At 40.0% G+C, this 22,566-nt stretch overlaps 1 protein-coding gene across 2 annotated transcripts in view; it reads right to left on the bottom strand.

The window, feature by feature from the left end:
- The window catches only part of Ccnb3 (cyclin B3), a 94,996-nt gene that overhangs the window by 28,918 nt on the left and 43,512 nt on the right, over positions 1-22,566 (bottom strand). For both annotated transcript variants that reach the window (XM_087600083.1, NM_001401153.1), the window contains 2 exon segments: positions 17,369-17,449; positions 6,741-6,853 (listed from right to left, as the gene is read on the bottom strand). In XM_087600083.1, coding sequence (XP_087456209.1) covers positions 6,741-6,853; positions 17,369-17,449 — 194 coding nt within the window.

Below are 22,566 nucleotides of genomic sequence, written 5' to 3'. Positions count from 1 at the left end.
AAAAACTAAAGAGAAGTCAAACTATCATCCTGAAAACAAGGGATAAATGCCTCTAAAGACTACATAGCATATGATTCAATTCACATAAAATATACAGGATGCTAGGGTATAGGGCAGCTGTTCTGAAAATGCAGGTTGTGACCTCTTGGGGGTTGAACAACCTTTTCACATGGTTGGCCTAAGACATGGATATTTACATTATGATTCATAACAGCAGTAAAATTATAGTTTATGAAGTAGCAACAAAAATAATTTTATGGTTAAGGGGCACCACTACATGAGGGAAACGTACTAAAGAGTTGCAGCACTAGGGAGGCTAAGAATCACTGGTATAGGGAGCGTTGGAAATTAAATGTCTAGACACAGTTTGTTTTGAAAGTGTTGACATTTTTAAAGTTACACAGTGGTATTGGCTCTAGAAAAAATTAAATTACTGTATTATAAATATAACAATTAATTTAAATGAAATGCCTTATTAAGATTCTGTTCAATAAAACAAGTTCCCAGTCCTTCCTGATGAGGACATTTACAATTCAGCTCCAAGTCTTCAGATAGTCTAGGTATAATATATTGTCTGGAGCTAGCCTGCCTAGATTCAAATCCTTTGTCCTTATTTAGGACCTAGGTAACCTCAAGCAAATTAACTCAGCGCGCTTTGGTTTCCTTATCTATAAAATGAGGGTAAAAGTAATAGCTCTTTAATAAGTTTGTTGTGAAGATTTGACAAAATATTATGCTTAATGACATTTAAAGGAATGTTAAGAACACTTAAATGGCAAAAAATTATATAATTTAAACAAAATGAACAAATTTGTGGAAAGTCACAAAACCAATGTTCATTAAAGAAGATAATAGAAAACTAATTAGACGTATCATATGAAAGAACTGAGTTAACAACTGAAAAACTGACCACAAAGAATTCAGGTTCAGATAGCTTCACTGGTAAAGTTTACCAAAACGAGAGTAAAACCAATTCCTCATATAAACTCTCTAAGAAATAAGAACGGTGGAAACATTTTCCAACTCACACTTTTAAGGAAGTGATATTATGATTTCAAAAGAACAATGATATTACAGGACAATAAAAATAAAAATCATTATCTCATATATATATATATATATGTGTGTGTGTGTGTGTGTGTGTGTGTGTGTGTGTGTGTGTGTGTGTAAATGTAAAACTCCCAAGCAAAATACTAGAATAACAAATGCAGAAATGCATTTTAAAGGATGATCCACTATAATCAAGTTGATGTTCTAGTAGAGCAAAGTTATTTTAACATCCAAAATTCACATATTATATCATAACAGAACAAAATCACTTGACAAAATTTAATACTTTTTCATAATGAAAACCACTCAGCAAATTAAATAGGAGATTCTTGGGCTGGCGTGGTCATGATGGCTCGGCAGGAAAAGCTATTGGGCCTGATGAGTTCAATCCCTAGGATGAACATATAAATACATAAATGCACACACAAATGTGAAAATAATGAAAGGATATGGTAAGTACTAATTGGAATCAATAAGTTGTTTGTGTATGGATCTCTCTCTCTTTCTGTGTGTGTGTGTGTGTGTGTGTGTGTGTGTGTGTGTGCGCGTGCATGCGTGTGTGCATCCGTGCATGCACATGCACCTAAAAAATGATTAGGCAGACCAATGGAAAGATAGGCAGACCACAGATTAAAAACATGACAGCTGAACAGATAGACAATAGATGGACAGGCAGACTGATGACAAGATAAACAGATAGCAAACAGACTGAAAGATGACAAATGAACAGACAGCAGACAAATAGACTGATGGACAGACAACAAAGAGACAGGAAAGATGAACAGATGACAGACTGATGGACAGACAACAGGCAAACAGACTGAAAAATGACAGATCAACAGACACAAAGATGAACATACTGACAGACTGATGGACAGATGGATAGACAACAATCAGACTGAAAGATGGCATAAAAAGATGAAGACTGACAGACAACGCAGACATACATACAGACAGATGGGTGGATAGACAGACTGATGGTCAGGCAACAGACAGACTTAAAGATGACAGAAAGATGAATTGATAAGATAGACTAACAGACAATAGACAGATATACAGACAGATGTACAGACCGACTGAAAGATAACAGACATACAGACAGGTGAAGAGATAACAGATAGACTGAAAGACAACAGACAGACTGATGGACAAACATAGACAGACAGGTGGATGGACAGACAGACTGAAAGATGGCAACTGGACAGACAGAAAGATGAACAGACAACATACTGACAGACTGATGAACAGATGGACAGACAACAGACCGACTGAAAGATGACAGACAGATGAACAGACAACACATAGACTAATAGACAACAGACAGATGTATAGACAGACTGAAAGGTAATAGACCTACAAACATGTACAGATAACAGACAGACTGATAAACACAGACAGACAGATGGATGGACAGACAGATGGATGGACAAACAGACTGAAAGATGGCACTGGATAGACAGAAAGATGATCAGACTACATACTGACAGGCAGATGAACAGACGGACAGACAACAAACTGAAAGATGACAGACAGATGAACAGACAACAGACTAACAGACAACAGACACACACACTGATGGACAGCCAGACAGACTGAAGGATAACAGACATACAGATAGATGTATAGATAGCAGATTGACAGACAACAGATAGACTGATATAGGGATGGATGGACAGGCAGACAGATGGCACACAGATTGAATGATAGACAAACAGACGGACAGACAACAGATAGACATGACAGACAGTTAGAAAGACCATGAAGTCTAGAAGTAGTTGGGAGGATACATGAGAAGTTTGATTGGGGCAAAAGGCTAGCAAAGATACAGATATAGTATAATCATGTGTGAAATCATCAAATACAAATACATCTGAAGAAGAAATTGGATTCTTGAATCTGGTAAAAGACATCTACAAAACTCTAAAGTTAAAATCACATTTAATAGTGACAGAATAATGCCTTCTATCTAACATTAGCAAAAAGGCAAGAATGACAAACTTTTGGTGCTTCTACCTTTTACCAACATTCTAGCTAATGCAGTTAGGTAATAAAATTAAATAAAGGTATCCCTATTAGAAAGGAATAATCAAAATTATCTGTATTATCATATAAGATTATAAATATGGTAAAATACAAATATATATTTATATAAGATATATTTATATCATATATATATAATCCCAAGGAATCCACACAAAAACAGTTATAACAGATAAGTTAAGCAAGATAACAGGAAAAAGTAGATGCCCACATACAGAAGAATAAAAATAGACCTTTATCTATCACACTGCACAAACATTATACTCAAGTCCACCAAAGGCCTCAATTTTGAAATTTGAAACCTACAACACTTTTAAACTGCTGAAAGAAACGTCAACTGTGCCTTATAAGATACAGAAGTAGAAAGGTACTTTCTGAATAGGACAACATTTGCTCAGGAATTAAAGCCAACAATTGACAATAGGGACTTCATAAAATGCAAGGCCTCTGTACAGTTAAGGAAACAACCAACCAAGAAAAGAAGGCTCACAGAGTGGACGAAACTCTTTGCCAGTTACACATTTGACAAAGGATTAATACACAAAACACATAAAGGACTTGAAAAGTCCAAAAAATAGATTATGAGTCAAAACAAAGAGCTCTCAATTGAAGAAATAAAATTTGCTAAGAAATATCTCTGAAAGTGCTCATCCATTGCAATTAGGGAAATACAAACTAAAACAACTTGGGAATTTCATCTCTAGTCAGAAAGGCTAAGATAAATAATAACATTTATCATAAATGCTGGCTGTAGAGAAAGAGGAACCCTCATTCATTATTGGTGGGGATGCACACTAGAGCAGCCAATCTAGAAATCAATATGGAAAAACCTCAAAAAGCTACAAATAAGTGCACCATAGGATGCAGTGCACCACTCCTTTGAGCAAAACACTGGACATCCTACTCCATGGATCTTTCTCAGTTATGTTCATTGTTCCTCTATTCAAAATAGGTAGGAAATATAAACAACCTCAAAGTCCTTGAACAGATGAATAATGAAAAATGTGGTATGTGCATGACAATACTATCCAGCTGTAAATAAAAGACTGAAATCCTGAAATTTGCAGAAAATGGACAAAACTGGAAAGTATTGTATTGATTAAGGTTACTCTGACTCATAACAAAAAATGCTGTATGATTTCTATCATCTGTGCTGCACAGCTCCAAATTTTCAGATAATAACCATATATATGACCTGCAGTGAGCACAGAAAAGTGAAAGACCATTGGTGTGGAGGGCAGAGGGGGAATAAGAGCATATAAGTAAAATGAAGGGGAAATGGAAAAAGAGGGGGCAATCTAAGGAGATCAATACAGAAGGCAAAGAGGGAGGAGAGACAAATACCATTAAGGATATTTACAAATGCCTTAAGGAGTCATATTATATTTGCCCAAAATTACATATAAAACATGTGAGTAGGTATAAGTGTGTGTGTGTGTGTGAGTGTGTGAGTGTGTGAGTGTGTGTGTGGGTGTGTGTGTGTGTGTGTGTGTGTGTGTGGAGAGAGAGAGAGAGAGAGAGAGAGAGAGAGAGTAATGCCATTTGGGTTGATGATGTTCTTGCCTCTCTACTAGAGCCTTCAACTGTCAAGCAGACAATAAATCAGGCATGCGAAACTCCTTTTAAACTGTTGGTTAGGGGAGTTCAATAGACTCCCAAAACGATATAGGCTACTGCTGTTACACTTGGCTGCCTCCCAGAGGCTGAAGACACCACACATCTAGGACACAAGATTTGAAGAATTCAGGGTGCATCTGCCCTCAAAGCTTCCTCCCTGAAAAATCTAGTTTTCACAATACCAGGTGTCATATAAACTGCTAAAGGAGGGAACAATCAACAGTCTTATCCAGCTATGATACTTGTAACCCAGAACAATGACAAACATAGCAAGATATCCCTTATGGTACGATAGTGACATTCCTATCTTGGTGGTAACCAGCAGCTGTCTAATTAGACTTAAGGCCTCCCACCTCAACAGGAAGAAAACAACGCCTGGTCCTGGAAACTTATCCAAGATCCCAGGGCTCGAGGTGCTTCACTAGACCTAATTCCCAACTGCATTCTAAAACTTAGTCCTATACCCACAGATAAGTGTAATCCCCACCTTTCATGAAGAAGTTTCATTTTGAAGCAGGTGGAGAGCATCAGAGAAACATAAATGGTCAAGATGCAGAAAGCAAATGATCACAGGGTAGCTACACCCAGTTGGTATATCTATGACACAAGAATTAATTATAATAAAGAGAAAGCCTTAAAGGAGAGGGGAGGAACTAAAGGCTAATAACATACATGTGACATGAAAGCAGAAGGGGAGACTAAGTTAGTTATGAAGGCGGGAACCAGCATGAACGACATGGGGAACAAAGAAGAGCAATGGGCAAGGCTGGTGAATTACAACAAAACATAGCTACACAGAAGCATGATGAAGCCACAGAAATCTCATTACTTTGTATGTTAGCTTAAAAATCAAATTTAAAAACACCTTTGAAATGGCAGCTGTAACTGCTCTACCACATCTAAAGATTTAGAAGAGAGAAAGAAAAAATAATTCTGATAGGAAGGAGTCAACATTTTTTCTGTAAAATAACAGACCACTTGTAATCCCAATGTACAGGAGGCTAAGGCAGGAGGATCACGAGTTCAAGGCAAATGTGAGTTACATATTAAAACAGAACCTCAAAGAAAATCTAAAAAATTCATAATTTCATGATAATCAACCCTGTGCTGGCAATGTAAATACAATACTCATTGCGTAAATATGTTTAATAAAATTTTATTGCTAGCCAAAATAAGGAGGACTAAGAAGAAAAAGACCTCAGGCTTTTTTTTTTTAACTTGAGTATTTCTTATTTACATTTCGAGTGTTATTCCCTTTCCCCGGTTTCCAGGCAAACATCCCCCTAATCCCTCCCCCTCCCCTTCCTTATGGGTGTTCCCCTCCCAACCCTCCCCCCATTGCCGCCCTCCCCCCCAAAATCTAGTTCACTGGGGGTTCAGTCTTAGCAGGACCCAGGGCTTCCCCTTCCACTGGTGCTCTTACTAGGATATGCATTGCTACCTATGAGGTCAGAGTCCAGGGTCAGTCCATGTATAGTCTTTAGGTAGTGGCTTAGTCCCTGGAAGCTCACCTCAGGCATTTTTAAGTCTTCTTCTAGCAAATGCTTTCCCAGGGAAAAATTATTTTTTCTAAATTACTTCTATAATCTCTAATAACTGGAAGGCACATGTTTGAGGTGCAAGGAGATAATTGCCCTCCAGTAACAAGAGGAATATGTTTCTCCCAATGCTTCTAATTAGATAAGCATCTTCTGTGCTATCAGCTAGCTGCTGCGAGTCATGAAAAGTTAGACTGACTCCATGCTGTCCCATGTAGACTAGCTCAAATAGGGGTTCAATTACATATATGATCTCGTCCAATTCTACAGTGATGATAGCATTTTCAATATGCACAAACACACACAACCCATGGAAAATGAAAGTGAGAAGAGAGGACTGGAACTCCAGCAACCACAGATGGTCTTCCATCAGCATCCAAATGTAATGTGGCAGTCACCACTGCACCTCACTACAATTATTTTTAATGGAGACAAAAATGATGTCATAGTCTCTCCTTTATCATCTGAGACAACGCCTGCTGAGTCTTCTCTTACCTTTTTATTTTTTTCTGAGTAATTTCACCAACTCCCTTCCTTGTCCTTTTGGAAATATGGCTTTTAAGCTCTGTATTGTCTTCCTTTGGCTGGACACATTGAACATAAGATGCCTACAAACAAAAAAGAAAAGAGTAAATTAAGAGAACCACATATTATTCAATACACAATTCTTATGGGAAAGTTATGACACGTTTTCCAGCCTAGACAGTTTATTTGGATGCTCCCAGGAGTCACAATCTAGAAACTTCATAACAGCTATAGCACTGGGCCCACCAACCACAGTGGGAGCTAAGCAATCAGTGTGTTACTATTGATACATATCAACAAAATAGCAGCCATAAGTGTTCCCAAGAGATGTAGGACCTAGTTCTGATTTCCACACCAGGGATCCTATAGCTCACAGATAACTGACAAGATAGTTTGTCTTTGCTCTGACTTAAAATGTATAGAGGAGGCAGAAACCATGACACAATCTACTGTCAAGTTTTGCTAAGAACAACTAGCTCCTCAGGATAGAACTCTAGTACAAATCGTTTTTTCAAGGGGTATTTATTTAACATTTATCTCAAGAATCTACCCTATACTAATCCTGACTATTCTATTAAACAGTAGGAAAAATCACAAATCTGAATAATGTCAGTAAAAACTTAAAAGTTATACCTTTAAAATGAAATAAATGAGCCCAATTATATTTCAAACACATTATTATTATAATCACACTAAATGAAAAAAAAACAAAAAATACAAGAAGCAACTGATCTACGTATTTTATAAGTACATTACTTGGCTATATATCCTTAGTCAAGATGGGTTTCCATGGAGTGGATATGATGAATAAATATTAAACATGTTTCTTAACAGTGTTTTGTGACATAAATATAGAAGAGTTGCTTTGTAACCACTGCATTACAGTGCTGAGTAAATGGACTGATGTTTTGACCTCATGCCGTAATGTGATTGGTAAAAGGAACATTTCTTTTGCCTTTCTGCCATGTGAGGACACGGAAAATTGCATTTATGATTAACAAGCCCAAATCAAATACCAAATCCACTGGCATCTTTGTTTTGAATTTCTTAGCTCCTAAAACTGAGACTAATGAATTTCTAATGTTGGGGCTGGAGATAGATAGATCAATGAGGAAAAGCACTTGCTGCTCTTTCAGAGGACCTGGATTAGATTCTCAGTACCAACATGGCAGCTCAGAACTGCCTGTAATTCCAGTTCCAGGGTATGTGACAACCTCCCACTTCTGGCCTCTGCAGACACCATGAAAGTAAAAAAAATTAAATGACATTTAAACAATCACAGTATTTGTATGTTACTCATAGTTTCTTATAGCAGTCCAAATGCACAAAAATAACTTCTCCCATTTCCCATGTTCCTGTCAGTGATTCTATATGAGAAGGACCAAGGGAAGTTACACTAAGGCAGACTTTTCTTCTGCTTTGAGTATCTATCATATTTCAGTCAAGTTCCTAGTTTAACAGAATAGGAAATTAACCTAAGATTACAGGTATAAGATATATGTGTGTATATGTATATATGAAGTTATCCAAAATTAACATATATGTTATAATCTGCATGAAAGACAGATTGTTCTAACAGGAATTCAAAGTAGACAACTTTGCTTATAAAACCATTCTCTGGGTTCGGTCCCCAGCTCCGAAAAAAAGAACCAAAAAAAAAAATAATAATAATAAAACCATTCTCCATGGAGTCAAACCTGATCTGACAGAGGTATTTTAATGTGCACAAAAATACTTTACAGTAAAAAACCAGGCTTTGCTCTGGTCTAAATAGACTTAAAATCCCATGCTGGTTCCCCTCTGTCAAGTATAGATACTCGTAGTATCTATTCTTTGGGGGTGCTACCAAGAGTACATGGGTTGTTGATACAAGGAAAACTCCTTAGACTAATTACTCAAGACATCATAACTACTGATTAGGTATCAATTATCATGATTTTCTAAGACAGCCACTGCTTTTGTCCTGGTTTTTACATTATATTACCAACATTCCATTAATTCTGATTTTTCCTAACACCTTAATCTTATTCAAATTAGGTGACTCTTTTTTGCATCTCTAGACAGTGAACTCATGAATTCTAGTGCTAGATCTAAAATATGCCCCCTAAAACTCCTGAGACTGAATTATTTGCTTCTGCTGGCCTCTGCCACCACATTTGACTCCAAAATTTAAAGTCCTTCTCTTCAGCTTCAGTTTTTCTCCTCTACTACTTCCTCAACCTACTTTTTGCTCCTCACCTTCTCAAGTATCTTCCCAGAGCTATCTGCTCCGCTCTCTCTCCCTCTCTCCCTCCCCCCTCTCTCGCTCCCTCCCCCTCCCTCTCTCCCTCCCCCTCTCCCTCTCTCCCTCCCCCATCCCCCTCTCTCCCTTCCCCTCTTCGCCCTCCCCATCCTCCTCTCTCCCTCCGCAATCCCCTCCCTCTCCCTCTCCCTCCCTCGCTTGCTGTACAAGAGTCTTAATGGCACACCCGAGGATCCCGGCCTGCAGCAGCTCTCTGCTCCCAAATCCCGTGGGAGAGAGACCTCACCGCCTGATCAGGTGGGCACTCCTGAGGCTGCAGAGCGGGGGAGACCACCAACACTGCCCACCCCTACCCACATCCCTGGCCCAAGAGGCAACTGTATAAGGCCTCTGGGTTCCCGTAGGGGAGGGCCCAGGAGCGGCAGGACCCCTGCGCCTGAGACACCGCCGGAACCTGAAGGAAACAGACTGGATAAACAGTTCTCTGCACCCAAATCCCGTGGGAGGGAGAGCTGAACCTTCAGAGAGGCAGACACGCCTGGGAAACCAGAAGAGACTGCACTCTGTGCATATCCAGACGCCAGAGGAAAACACCAAACGCCATCTGGAACCCTGGTGCACGGAGGCTCCTGGAAAGAGCGGTGCAGATCTTCCCGGTTGCTGCCACAGCGGAGAGGACTTAGGCAGTACCCCACGAGCAAACTTGAGCCTTGGAACTGCAGGTAGGACCAACTTTTCCCCTGCAAGAAACCTGCCTGGTGAACTCAGGACACACAGAGGCAAAATTCCTCTAAGACCGGGCACTTCCTGTGTTTCCCGGAAGTCCCACACCCGCGGATCCCGGCCCGCAGCAGCTCTCTGCTCCCAAACCCCGTGGGAGAGAGACCTCACCGCCTGATCAGGTGGGCACTCCTGAGGCTGCAGAGCGGGGGAGACCACCAACACTGCCCACCCCTGCCCATATCCCTGGCCCAAGAGGCAACTGTATAAGGCCTCTGGGTTCCCGTAGGGGAGGGCCCGGGAGCGGCAGGACCCCTGCGCCTGAGACACCGCCGGAACCTGAAGGAAACAGACCGAATAAACAGTTCTCTGCACCCAAATCCCGTGGGAGGGAGAGCTGAACCTTCAGAGAGGCAGACACGCCTGGGAAACCAGAAGAGACTGCACTCTGTGCACATCCAGGCACCAGAGGAAAACACCAAACGTCATCTGGAACCCTGGTGCACGGAGGCTCCCGGAAAGAGCGGCGCAGATCTTCCCGGTTGCTGCCACAGCGGAGAGGACTTAGGCAGTACCCCACGAGCAAACTTGAGCCTTGGAACCACAGGTAGGATGAAATTTTCCCCTGCAAGAAACCTGCCTGGTGAACTCAAGACACAGGCCCACAGGAACAGCTGAAGACCTGTAGAGAGGAAAAACTACACGCCCGAAAGCAGAACACTCTGTCCCCATAACTGGCTGAAAGAAAACAGGAAAACAGGTCTACAGCACTCCTGACACACAGGTTATAGGACAGTCTAGCCACTGTCAGAAATAGCAGAACAAAGTAACACTAGAGATAATCTGATGGCGAGAGGCAAGCGCAGGAACCCAAGCAACAGAAACCAAGACTACATGGCATCATCGGAGCCCAATTCTCCCACCAAAGCAAACACGGAATATCCAAACACACCAGAAAAGCAAGATCTAGTTTCAAAATCATATTTGATCATGATGCTGGAGGACTTCAAGAAAGACATAAAGAACTCCCTTAGAGAACAAGTAGAAGCCTACAGAGAGGAATCGCAAAAATCCCTGAAAGAATTCCAGGAAAACACAATCAAACAGTTGAAGGAATTAAAAATGGAAATAGAAGCAATCAAGAAAGAACACATGGAAACAACCCTGGACATAGAAAATCAAAAGAAAAGACAAGGAGCTGTAGATACAAGCTTCACCAACAGAATACAAGAGATGGAAGAGAGAATCTCGGGAGCAGAAGATTCCATAGAAATCATTGACTCAACTGTCAAAGATAATGTAAAGCAGAAAAAGCTACTGGTCCAAAACATACAGGAAATCCAGGACTCAATGAGAAGATCAAACCTAAAGATAATAGGTATAGAAGAGAGTGAAGACTCCCAGCTCAAAGGACCAGTAAATATCTTCAACAAAATCATAGAAGAAAACTTCCCTAACCTAAAAAAAGAGATACCCATAGGCATACAAGAAGGCTACAGAACTCCAAATAGATTAGACCAGAAAAGAAACACCTCCCGTCACATAATTGTCAAAACACCAAACGCACAAAATAAAGAAAGAATATTAAAAGCAGTAAGGGAAAAAGGTCAAGTAACATATAAAGGCAGACCTATCAGAATCACACCAGACTTTTCGCCAGAAACTATGAAGGCCAGAAGATCCTGGACAGATGTCATACAGACCCTAAGAGAACACAAATGCCAGCCCAGGTTACTGTATCCTGCAAAACTCTCAATTAACATAGATGGAGAAACCAAGATATTCCATGACAAAACCAAATTTACACAATATCTTTCTACAAGTCCAGCACTACAAAGGATAATAAAGGGTAAAGCCCAACATAAGGAGGCAAGCTATACCCTAGAAGAAGCAAGAAACTAATCATCTTGGCAACAAAACAAAGAGAAGAAAAGCACACAAACATAACCTCACATCCAAATATGAATATAACGGGAAGCAATAATCACTATTCCTTAATATCTCTCAACATCAATGGCCTCAACTCCCCAATAAAAAGACATAGATTAACAAACTGGATACACAACGAGGACCCTGCATTCTGCTGCCTACAGGAAACACACCTCAGAGACAAAGACAGACACTACCTCAGAGTGAAAGGCTGGAAAACAACTTTCCAAGCAAATGGTCTGAAGAAGCAAGCTGGAGTAGCCGTTCTAATATCAAATAAAATCAATTTTCAATTAAAAGTCATCAAAAAAGATAAGGAAGGACACTTCATATTCATCAAAGGAAAAATCCACCAAGATGAACTCTCAATCCTCATCTTCGGTTGGTTTATATACAAGTGTGCAATCTCTAGGCTTGAAAGTAAAATGATGCTATCTGGTGCTGGATAGAGGAGCCTTATTTTTTATTATGGCAGCTTGCTATTTTTGTAACATGGTGATTTGGTTGAACACAATAAAGTACAGTAGTAACTGATCTCCCCTTCTTCCTGGATGAGTGAGGAGATGATTAAATGTTGATGTCAGCATCCTTGAGCATATTCAGATGAGCTTCTGCTTCTGTTGAAAAGGATGCTGTGTTTGATTGTGGTCCTAAGCTTTGAAGCACTACTTGGCATCTCCTTCCTTGGAGGTCTCACTGTTTAAACATAACAGATTTGATAGCTTGTTGGTAAGGTGAGGTCCAGCTTGTCTCCACTAGGTCATCTTCATGTGAATCCGGTGGTTATACGGTTTTGTTCTAGGGATATTTCATTTTTTTAATAACGGTTTTAGCTGACATTCATGGAGAGAATGAATCCTTAGAACTGTGCCACTAGTGAAAGGAAATCCTGTCTAGAGTATGTTTCTTTACAAAGCTGTGTCACACCATCCTTTGGGCCCTCTGCTGGAAAAGTAGAATCAAGTCTCAAATAATGCCTTTTAAATTGTATCCTCTAGTATTATAGATGTAGGACAGTACTGTATCATACCTCTGTGGATGTAAAATAGCTTGTACCTGCTTTATGATACGTAGTAGTGACCGTGCTTTATCAGAGCTGTTTTTAATGATGTTGCTCAGAATGTTTTCTTTCCAGATGATGATTGAGAAGCTAATTTAAAAAAAAATGGTACCAGGTACCACAAGAATAACAAAAAAAAAAAAACAAAAAACAAACAAAAAAAAAGAGTCTTAATGGCATCGCACAGAAGGGTTGCTATCTGGTAAACAAAAACCTAAACTGAGCACTCCTCAGAAATCTCATGAAGATTTCCCTTTGTCAGGAAAAGCCATTACTTCCCTTATCTTCCCTCAATGGTCAACTATTGGGGACAAAGGGCACTGAGTTCCTGATTAATAAAAGCATTCTATAACAGATCAAAGTTTGCATGCTAAATCCCAGATTTTCCTTGCCTGTACCTCTCTATTTGCTACTACTTGTCCCCACAAAACTGACAAGGTTTTCCCTGATGCCCGCTAGTTTCAATGCTAGTTTCAATTTTCTGCTCCCAAGAGATAGCCTGGAAGTGTGGCTCCCCGAATAAACTGTCTTTCTTCTCATGGAGTGGTTTAGTTTGGTAGTTTCATTGTGCCTTCACATACATATGGTGCCCAAACCTGGGAGAGACACTTGGGCCCTGGAAGCCCAGTCCTGCTATAACCAAACCAAACTGCCAGCTTGGCCTTTCTGGGTACAGATCAATTGCCTCTGCTTGCTTTTGCCACCCACCACATTCAGCTCCAAAATTTAGAGTCCGTCTCTTCAGCTGCATTTCTCCTCTATCTGCTCAACCTACTTGTCTCTCCTCACCTACTCAGTATCCTCTCAAAACTGCCTGCTCTCTCTCTCCTTCCTGCCCCCCCCCCTCTTTCTTGCTCAATCAACAAGTCTTCCTGGTATGCCATGCAGCCTCCCTATACCCTTTCTGGTGCCCTATCACATGGATGAGGATTGTCTTCTGAAGCAGACATCTGTTTGTCAGGAAAAGGAATGCCTGTTCATATGACCATGGGCATCTCTCTCACAAATCTAGTCCCTTGCAAATGACCTCAGATTGAGACTTTGTCTTCTGGCCTTATCTCTTACCATGTCACCTTTCTTATGTCTCCACTCCTATGATACTGCTATCCTTCTTCTGGTAGGTCTCCTATTTAAAAGTCCTTTCCTACGTCACTCCTGCCTCCTCTTGGCTTTCCTTCTGAGATTTTACTGATACCCTTTCTTCATGGGTGTCTTCCTTTCTCCCTCTAACCAACCAGGGGCTGTTCCCATTCAGAATTAGACTTCTATTGCCTGCCTTCTCAAGTATCTTTCCCTCTTGGGACACAGAGATGCCATTAAGTTCTGCTGCCTTATTTTTTAGTGTAAATATGGTGGGGCCTCAATAAAAGCTTGACAATAAGTCTCAATGGCAAAAAAATGGCACACTCAATTACCAAATTCTCAGGGATTGTGACAATTCCTACCATGGCACAAGAAAATGATCTGTAATACCTATCTCTAAGTCTTCTTTGCTTTTCCCTCTTCCCTCTCCTTATGATCATTAGGTTCAGTCCTACCAAGATTCAAATGTCTTTGTATGTGTGACTAATATTAGAAAACTGTCACATGCTGTTTTATTCTACTGAAAAGCTGGCTCTTGGGAAGGGACTGGTCTACACACTTTAGACACAAGCATTTTTGCCTCCAAGGCCTATGTCCTGGGTCAGGCTGCCCTCTGACTCTGTGACGGAAGAACAACAACAACAATAACAACAGCAACAGAATAGCCAGGGGACACCATATTCTTAGGAATTGGGGTTGGGGATTTAGCTCAGTGGTAGAGCACTTGCCTAGCAAGCACAAGCTCTGGGTTCGGCAACCAACAAATTGGGAAAAGATCTTTACCAATCCTACATCTGACAGAGGACTAATATCCAAAATATACAAAGAACTCAAGAAATTACATGCTAGAGAATCAAATCACCCTATTAAAAATGGGGTACAGAACTAAACAAGGAATTCTCATGTGAGGAATATTGAATGGCTGAGAAGCACCTAAAGAAATGTTCAACATCTTTAGTCATCAGGGAAATGCAAATCAAAACAACCCCGAGATTCTACCTCACACCAGTGCAAACGGTTAAAATAAAAAACTCAAGTGACAATAGATGCTGGCAACAATGTGGAGAAAGAGGAACACTCCTCCATTGTTGGTGGGATTGCAGACTGGTTCAACCATTCTGGAAATCAGTCTGGAGGTTCCTCAGATAATTGGACATTGAACTACCTGAGGACCCAGCTAACTCCTGAGCATATACCTAAAAGATGCCCCAACATGTAATAAGGACACATGCTCCACTATGTTCATAGCAGCCTTATTTATAATAGTCAGAAGCTGGAAAGAACACAGATGCCCTTCAACAGAGGAATGGATTCAGAAATTGTGGTACATCTACAAATTGAGTACTACTCGGCCATCAAAAACAATGACTTCATGAAATTCATAGGCAAATGGTTGGAACTGGAAAACATCCTCCTGAGTGAGGTAACCCAATCATACACACAAAAAAAAACCCCACAAATGGAGTGTACTCACTGATAAGTGGATATTATCCCCAAAGCTCAAATTACCCAAGATACCATCCACAGACCACATGAAGCTCTCAAGAAGGACAACCAAAGTACAAATCCTTCAGTCCTTCTTAAATGGAGGAACAAAAAATCTTAATAGGAGGAAATATGGAGACAAATTTTGGTCCAGAAACTGAAGGAATGGCCATTCAGAGACTGCCCCACCTGAAGTATCCATAAAGACACGAAACCCAGACAATATTGAGGATGCCAAGAAGTACATGCTGACAGGAGCCTGATATAGCTGTCTCCTTACAGGCTCTGCCAGGGCATGACAAATACAGAGGTGAATGGTAGCAGCCAACCACTGAACTGAGAACGGGGTCCCCATTGGAGGAGTTAGAGAAAGGATTGAAGGAGCTGAAGGGGTTTGCAACCCCATAAGAACAACAATACCAACCAACCAGAACTCCCAGAAACTAAACCACTATCCAAAAAGTACACATGGACAGACCCATGGCCTCAGCTGCATATGTAACAGAGGATGACCTTGTTGGGCACCAATGGGCAGAGAGGCCCTTGGTTCTGCCAAGGCCTGAACCCCCAGCATAAGTGAATTTCAGGGTGTGAAGGTGGGAAAGGGGATGGGTTGATAGGTGGGGAACATTCCCATAGAAGGGGAGGAGAGATGGGATAGGGGGTTTATGGACAGAGAAAACAAGAAAGGGGATAACATTTAAAATAAAAATAAGTAAAAACATATCCAATAAAACCATGGCAAATTTGCACATAAAAAAGATAATGAAGACATAAAGTTAATGTTCAGTCACCTTATGCATGATCAAACTCTTTAATGTGCTCAGAACACATTTGTAGTCATGCTAAGTAAAGTATAATTTGTTTATAAGTACAAACTTGGAGGGAGAAACAAGTCTTATTTCCCATTATATAGTCTTCTGTATATATTCTCAAAGTTAAGCCTGAAGCAATAAGTGAAAGCACATTATAAATACATTTAAAGTTTGGTTAATATAGATGATATCCCTCAAACCCCTCGCAGATCTTCTGAATGTGGTATATAAGGTATTTTACTAAAGGGGGAGCAGAAAAGATCACAAAATCTTCCCATGATAGGCAGAAATACCTGCTTCTGGTTGCAGTCTTGAAGCTATTTTCAAAGAAAATAGAACATTAATGTGCTCCGCCTAAGCTACACGAGTCACTAGATGAACTATACCTCAGCACACCTGCCACCAGGACACTGTCCAAACTGTGGACAGGCAAGGTACTGGAGAGTCAACTGTCTTTTGCCTAGCAAGGTAGGTCAGTACCTCAAGAGCCTCATCCACAGGAAAATTCCTTAGGTTTTCTGGGCCTAGTGACTGAAAACCAAGGATGCCCTTGGATCTTAGCTCCCAACCAAACCATCAAGATTACCATGGAGGAGCCTATGGTAGCTGTTCAGTTAGTGAGCAAGACCTTCATTTTTAATTGATAATAGAGGTTACTTGGTTCCTACTTCCACTTACTCCAGTAAAATTTATCCTTCTCAGATCTCTGTGATGGGGGTTGATTGTTAACCCCACCAGCCTAGGGCTATAGATCCTCTCCTCTAAAATTTGATGCATACAAGAGGTAGTTTTGATTGTCACTATGACCAGGATAATTATAGATTTTAAATCGTGAGAGACAGAGGTAATGGGTGAGTTTAATCCTATAGAAAAGAAAAATTGTCTTTCCATAAACTCCCATAGTGCTTGAATTGAAAATGTTACCCTGGATTATAATTATCCTATCATAATTCATTTCCAAATCCTATGGAGCTATTTTTGTATTTTAGGTAAATATAATCTCCCATAGTTTTATAGTTATTTAAAAGTCCATATACTAGTCACTGTTAATTGGTTCCACAGAACACATAAATTGACCCAAATGGTATATGCCAGTAAAAAGAGCTTCTAATTTATGATATTGTATCACTGATTTCAATAAATTCTGCTGTCAGCATTCAGAGGGAGAGTCAGGGGCTGCTGGTAAACTGGAAAAATCCCTCAAGGCAAAGAACATCTAAGGCCTCTATAAAACTACAGAAAAGAACAGGGTTAGCATACTCACATTAGTAACATCTTCAAATGCTGATCTCTTTTTGATTGTGCCTTGGGATGAAGCTGATGCTGTATGGTTACTCTTTCCAATCTATAAAAATCAAAATCAAATGAGCATTGACAATTATAAACAGCCCCCTTATGAACTTTAGGTCACATTCAGGGTATGGATAAACTCCATCATGTCCAAGTAACTGGAATATATGTATATAATATATATATGTATATGTGTATATATATATATATGTGTGTGTGTGTGTGTGTGTGTGTGTGTGTGTGTGTGTGTGTGTGTGTTATCCAGAGATGTTTACAGTCGCTGAAGAATATAGTCATTGACAACAGGGACATAAAGAGATTACATGGACTTCATTAAACAAAATTCAAAATGAGTAAACCAGCTTGGTAAAACTGATTTATTTTCTTCTCATAGTTATGCGTATACTATCCAGGATTAAATAACATGAGTAGTGAGTCTTTCTATAGGAATACCTACAAGTAAGTTAGTTAAAAAACACAAGGAATTAAGTGTTATAATAAGTGAACTTTAATACATATTCAATAGGGACAAACCTAGGTACTAGTCCAGATTCAGATCAATTTTTTTAAAAAAAATATTGACCTTGAAAGAGTCACTTAATTTACAAGATTCTAATTTTCTCATCAGTAAAACTGGAATGATAACCTACCTTACAGAGCCTTTATGGATTACAAAGGAGACTATACGTTCAAGTGTTTTGTTGTAACTGTGCTAAAGATTGAACCCAGAGTCTTGCACAGCCTAAGCAATTTTTTCAGTCTATATAAATTGCAAATGAAAAGAAAAAGTTCTTTAAAACTATAGTCCTGAATGCTTGCAAACATCACATGAAAAAATTTATTTTAAGAAAATAATTTGAGCTCCCTGCACCCAAATCCCATGGGAGAGAGAGCTAGACCTTCAGAGGGGCAGACATGTCTGGGAAACCAAAGGAGACTACTCTCTGCCCACATTTCTGACTCTAGAGGAAAACACCTAGTGCCATCAGGGACCCAGAAGTAAGGGCAGGCCCTTCTGGTTGCTGCCCTCACGGAGAGCTGAAACCCAGCCCTGAGAAGCGACTTCAGGCCCGAGACCAGAGGTAAGACGAACTTTTCTGCTCCAAGTGACCTGCCTGGTGGACTCAGGACACGCAAAGGCAAAATTCCTCTGGGACCGGACACTTCCAGTTTTTAGCTGATACCCGAACCTGGCTGGTCTCAGCCCACAGGTTCCTGCTCCCAAACCCCGTTGGAGAGATAGCTGACTGCCCAGACGTGTGGGCAATCCTGAGACGGCAGGGCAGGAGAGACCACCACTTCTGCACATCTTTGCCCACATCCCTGGCCCAAGAGGAAACTGTATAGGGCCTCTGAGCATAGGAAGATAGGGGCAGACAAGCTGCAGGAGCCCTGCGGTACAGACTGCACCCGGATCTGAACAGATCCAGTCAAAGAGCTCCCTGCACCCAAATCCTGTGGGAGGGAGAGCTAGACCTTCAGAGGGGCAGACACGCCTGGAAAGCGAGAGGAGACTACTCTCCGCCCACATTTCTGACTCCAGAAGAAACACCTAGCGACATCAGGGCCACCAGTGCACAGGGACCCAGGAGTAGGGGCAGAGCCCTTCTAGTACCCACCCACAGGGACAGCTGAAAGCCAGTGGACAGGAATAACTACACGCCTGAAAGCAGAACACTCTGTTCCCATAACTGGCTGAAAGAAAACAGGAAAACAGGTCTACAGCACTCCTGACACACAGGCCTATAGGACGGTCGAGCCACTGTGAGAAATAGCAAAAGAAGGTAACACCAGAGATAACCTGATGGTGAGAGGCAAGCACAGGAACCCAAGCAACGGAAACCAAGACTACATGGCATCATCGGAGCCCACTTCTCCCACCAAAGCAAACACTGAATATCCAAACACACCAGAAAAGCAAGATCTAGATTTAAAATCACATTTGATCATGATGCTGGAGGACTTCAAGAAAGACATAAAGAACTCCCTTAGAGAAACGCAGGAAAATACAAGTAAACAAGTAGAAGCCCTTAGAGAGGAAACACAAAAATCCCTGAAAGAATTACAGGAAAACACAATCAAACAGGTGAAGGAATTGAAAAATGGAAATGCAAACAATAAAGAAAGCACAAAGAGAGACAACACTGGATAGAGACAAGGAGCTGTACATACAAGCATCACCAACAGAATACAAGAGATAGAAGATAGCAGAAGATTCCATAGAAATCATCAACACAAGTGTCAAAGATAATGGAAAATGGAAAAAGCTACTGGCCCAAAACATAGAGGAAACCCAGGACTCAATGAGAAGATCAAACCTAAGGATAATAGGTATAGAAGAGAGTGAAGACTCCCAGCTCAAAGGACCAGTAAATATCTTCAACAAAATCATAGAAGAAAACTTCTCTAACCTAAAGAAAGAGATACCCATAGGCATACAAGAAGCCTACAGAACTCCAAATAGATTGGACCAGAAAAGAAACACCTCCCGTCACATAATAGTCAAAACGCCAAACGCACAAAATAAAGAAAGAATATTAAAAGCAGTAAGGGAAAAAGGTCAAGTAACATATGAAGGCAGACCTATCAGAATTACACCAGACTTCTCACCAAAGACTATGAAAGCCAGAAGATCCTGGACAGATGTCATACAGACCCTAAGAGAACACAAATGCCAGCCCAGATTACTGTATCCAGCAAAACTCTCAATTAACATAGAGGGAGAAACCAAGATATTCCATGACAAAACCAAATTTACACAATATCTTTCTATAAATCCAGCACTACAAAGGATAATAAATTGTAAAGCCCAACATGAGGAGACAAACTACACCCTAGAAAAAGCAATAAACTAATCGTTTTGCAACACAACAAAGAGAAGACAAGTACACAAACACAATCTCACCTCCAAATACGAAGATAATAGGAAGCAACAATCACTATTCCTTAATATCTCTCAACATCAATGGACTCAATTCCCCAATAAAAAGACACAGATTAACAAATTGGATACAAAATGAGGATCCAGCATTTTGCTGCCTACAGGAAACACACCTCAGAAAAAAAAAGACAGACACTACCTCAGAGTGAAAGGCTGGAAAACAACTTTCCAAGCAAATGGTCTGAAGAAGCAAGATGGAGTAGCCATTCTAATATCAAATAAAAGTGATTTTCAACCAAAAGTCATCAAAAAAGATAAGGAAGGACACTTCATTTTCATCAAAGGAAAAATCCACCAAGATGAACTCTCAATCCTAAATATCTATGCCCCAAATACAAGGCCACCTACATACATAAAAAAAAAACCTTACTAAAGCTCAAAGCACACATTGCACCTCCCACAATAATAGTAGGAGATTTCAACACCCCACTCTCATCAATGGACAGATCATGGAAACAGAAATTAAACAGAGACATAGACAGACTAACAAAAATTATGAACGGAATGGATTTAACAGATATTTATAGAACATTCTATCCAAAAACAAAAGGATATACCTTCTTCTCACCACCTCATGGTACTTTCTCCAAAACTGACCACATAATCGGGCACAAAACAGGCCTCAACAGATACAGAAAGATAGAAATAATCCCATGTGTCCTATCAGATCACCACGGGCTAAAGCTTATCTTCAATAACAATAAGAAAAGAACGCCCACATATACATGGAAGTTGAACAATGCTCCACTCAATAATAACCCGGTCAAGGAAGAAATAAAGAAAGAAATTAAAGACTTTTTAGAATTTAATGAAAATGAAGGTACAACATACCCAAACTTATGAGACACAATGAAAGCTGTGCTAAGAGGAAAATTCATAGCTCTGAGTGCCTGCAGAAAGAAACAGGAGAGAGCATAAATCAGCAGCTTCACAACAAACCTAAAAGCTCTAGAACAAAAAAGAACCAAATACACCCAGGAGGAGAAGAAGGCAGGAAATAATCAAACTCAGGGCTGAAATCAACCAAGTAGAAAGAAAAAGGACCATAGAAAGAATCAACAGAACCAAAAGTTGGTTCTTTGAGAAAATCAACAAGATAAATAAACCCTTAGCCAGACTAACCAGAGGACACAGAGATTGTGTTCAAATTAACAAAATCAGAAATGAAAAAGGAGACATAACAACAGAATCAGAGGAAATTCAAAAACTCATCAGATCCTACTACAAAAGCCTATATTCAACAAAACTTGAAAATCTGCAGGAAATGGACAATTTCCTAGACAGATACTAGGTACCAAAGTTAAATCAGGAACAGATAAACCTTTTAAACATCCCCATAACCCCTAAAAATAATAGAAGCAGTCATTAAAAGTCTCCCAACCAAAAAGAACCCAGTTCCAGATGGGTTCAGTGCAGAATTCTATCAGACCTTCATAGAAGACTTCATACCAATATTATCCAAACTATTCCACAAAATTGAAACAGATGGATCACTACCGAATTCCTTCTATGAAGCCACAATTACTCTTATACCTAAACCACACAAAGACCCAACAAAGAAAGAGAACTTCAGACCAATTTCCCTTATGAATATCGACGCAAAAATACTCAATAAAATTCTTGCAAACCGAATCCAAGAGCACATCAAAACAATCATCCATCATGATTAAGAAGGCTTCATCCCAGATGTGCAGGGATGGTTTAATATACAGAAAACCATCAACGTAAACCACTATATAAATGGACTGAAAGATAAAAACCACAAGGTCATTTCATTAGATGCTGAGAAAGCATTTGACAAAATTCAACACCCCTTCATGATAAAAGTCCTGGAAAAAACAGGAATTCAAGGCCCATAGTTAAACATAATAAAAGCCATATACAGCAAACCAGTAGCTAACATTAAACTAAATGGAGAGAAACTTGGAGCAATCCCACTAACATCAGGGACTAGACAAGACTGCACACTCTCTCCCTACTAATTCAATATAGTTCTCGAAATCCTAACCAGAGCAATCAGACTACAAAAGAAGACCAAAGGGATATAGTTTGGAAAGGAAGAAGTAAAAATATCACTATTTGCAGACGATATGTAGTATATTTAAGTGATCTCAAAAGTTCCACCAGAGAACTACTAACCCTGATAAACACATTCAGCAAAGAGGCTGGGTATAAAATTAACTCAAATAAATCAGTAGCCTTCCTCTACACAAAAGAGAAACAAGCCGAGA

The sequence above is a fragment of the Rattus norvegicus genome, chromosome X (genome assembly GCF_021556685.1).
Source record: "Rattus norvegicus strain SHRSP/BbbUtx chromosome X, alternate assembly SHRSP_T2T, whole genome shotgun sequence".
Lineage (NCBI taxonomy): Eukaryota > Metazoa > Chordata > Mammalia > Rodentia > Muridae > Rattus > Rattus norvegicus.
Note: the sequence above shows the minus strand (reverse complement) of the source record. Positions and strands in the feature narration are given on the sequence as shown.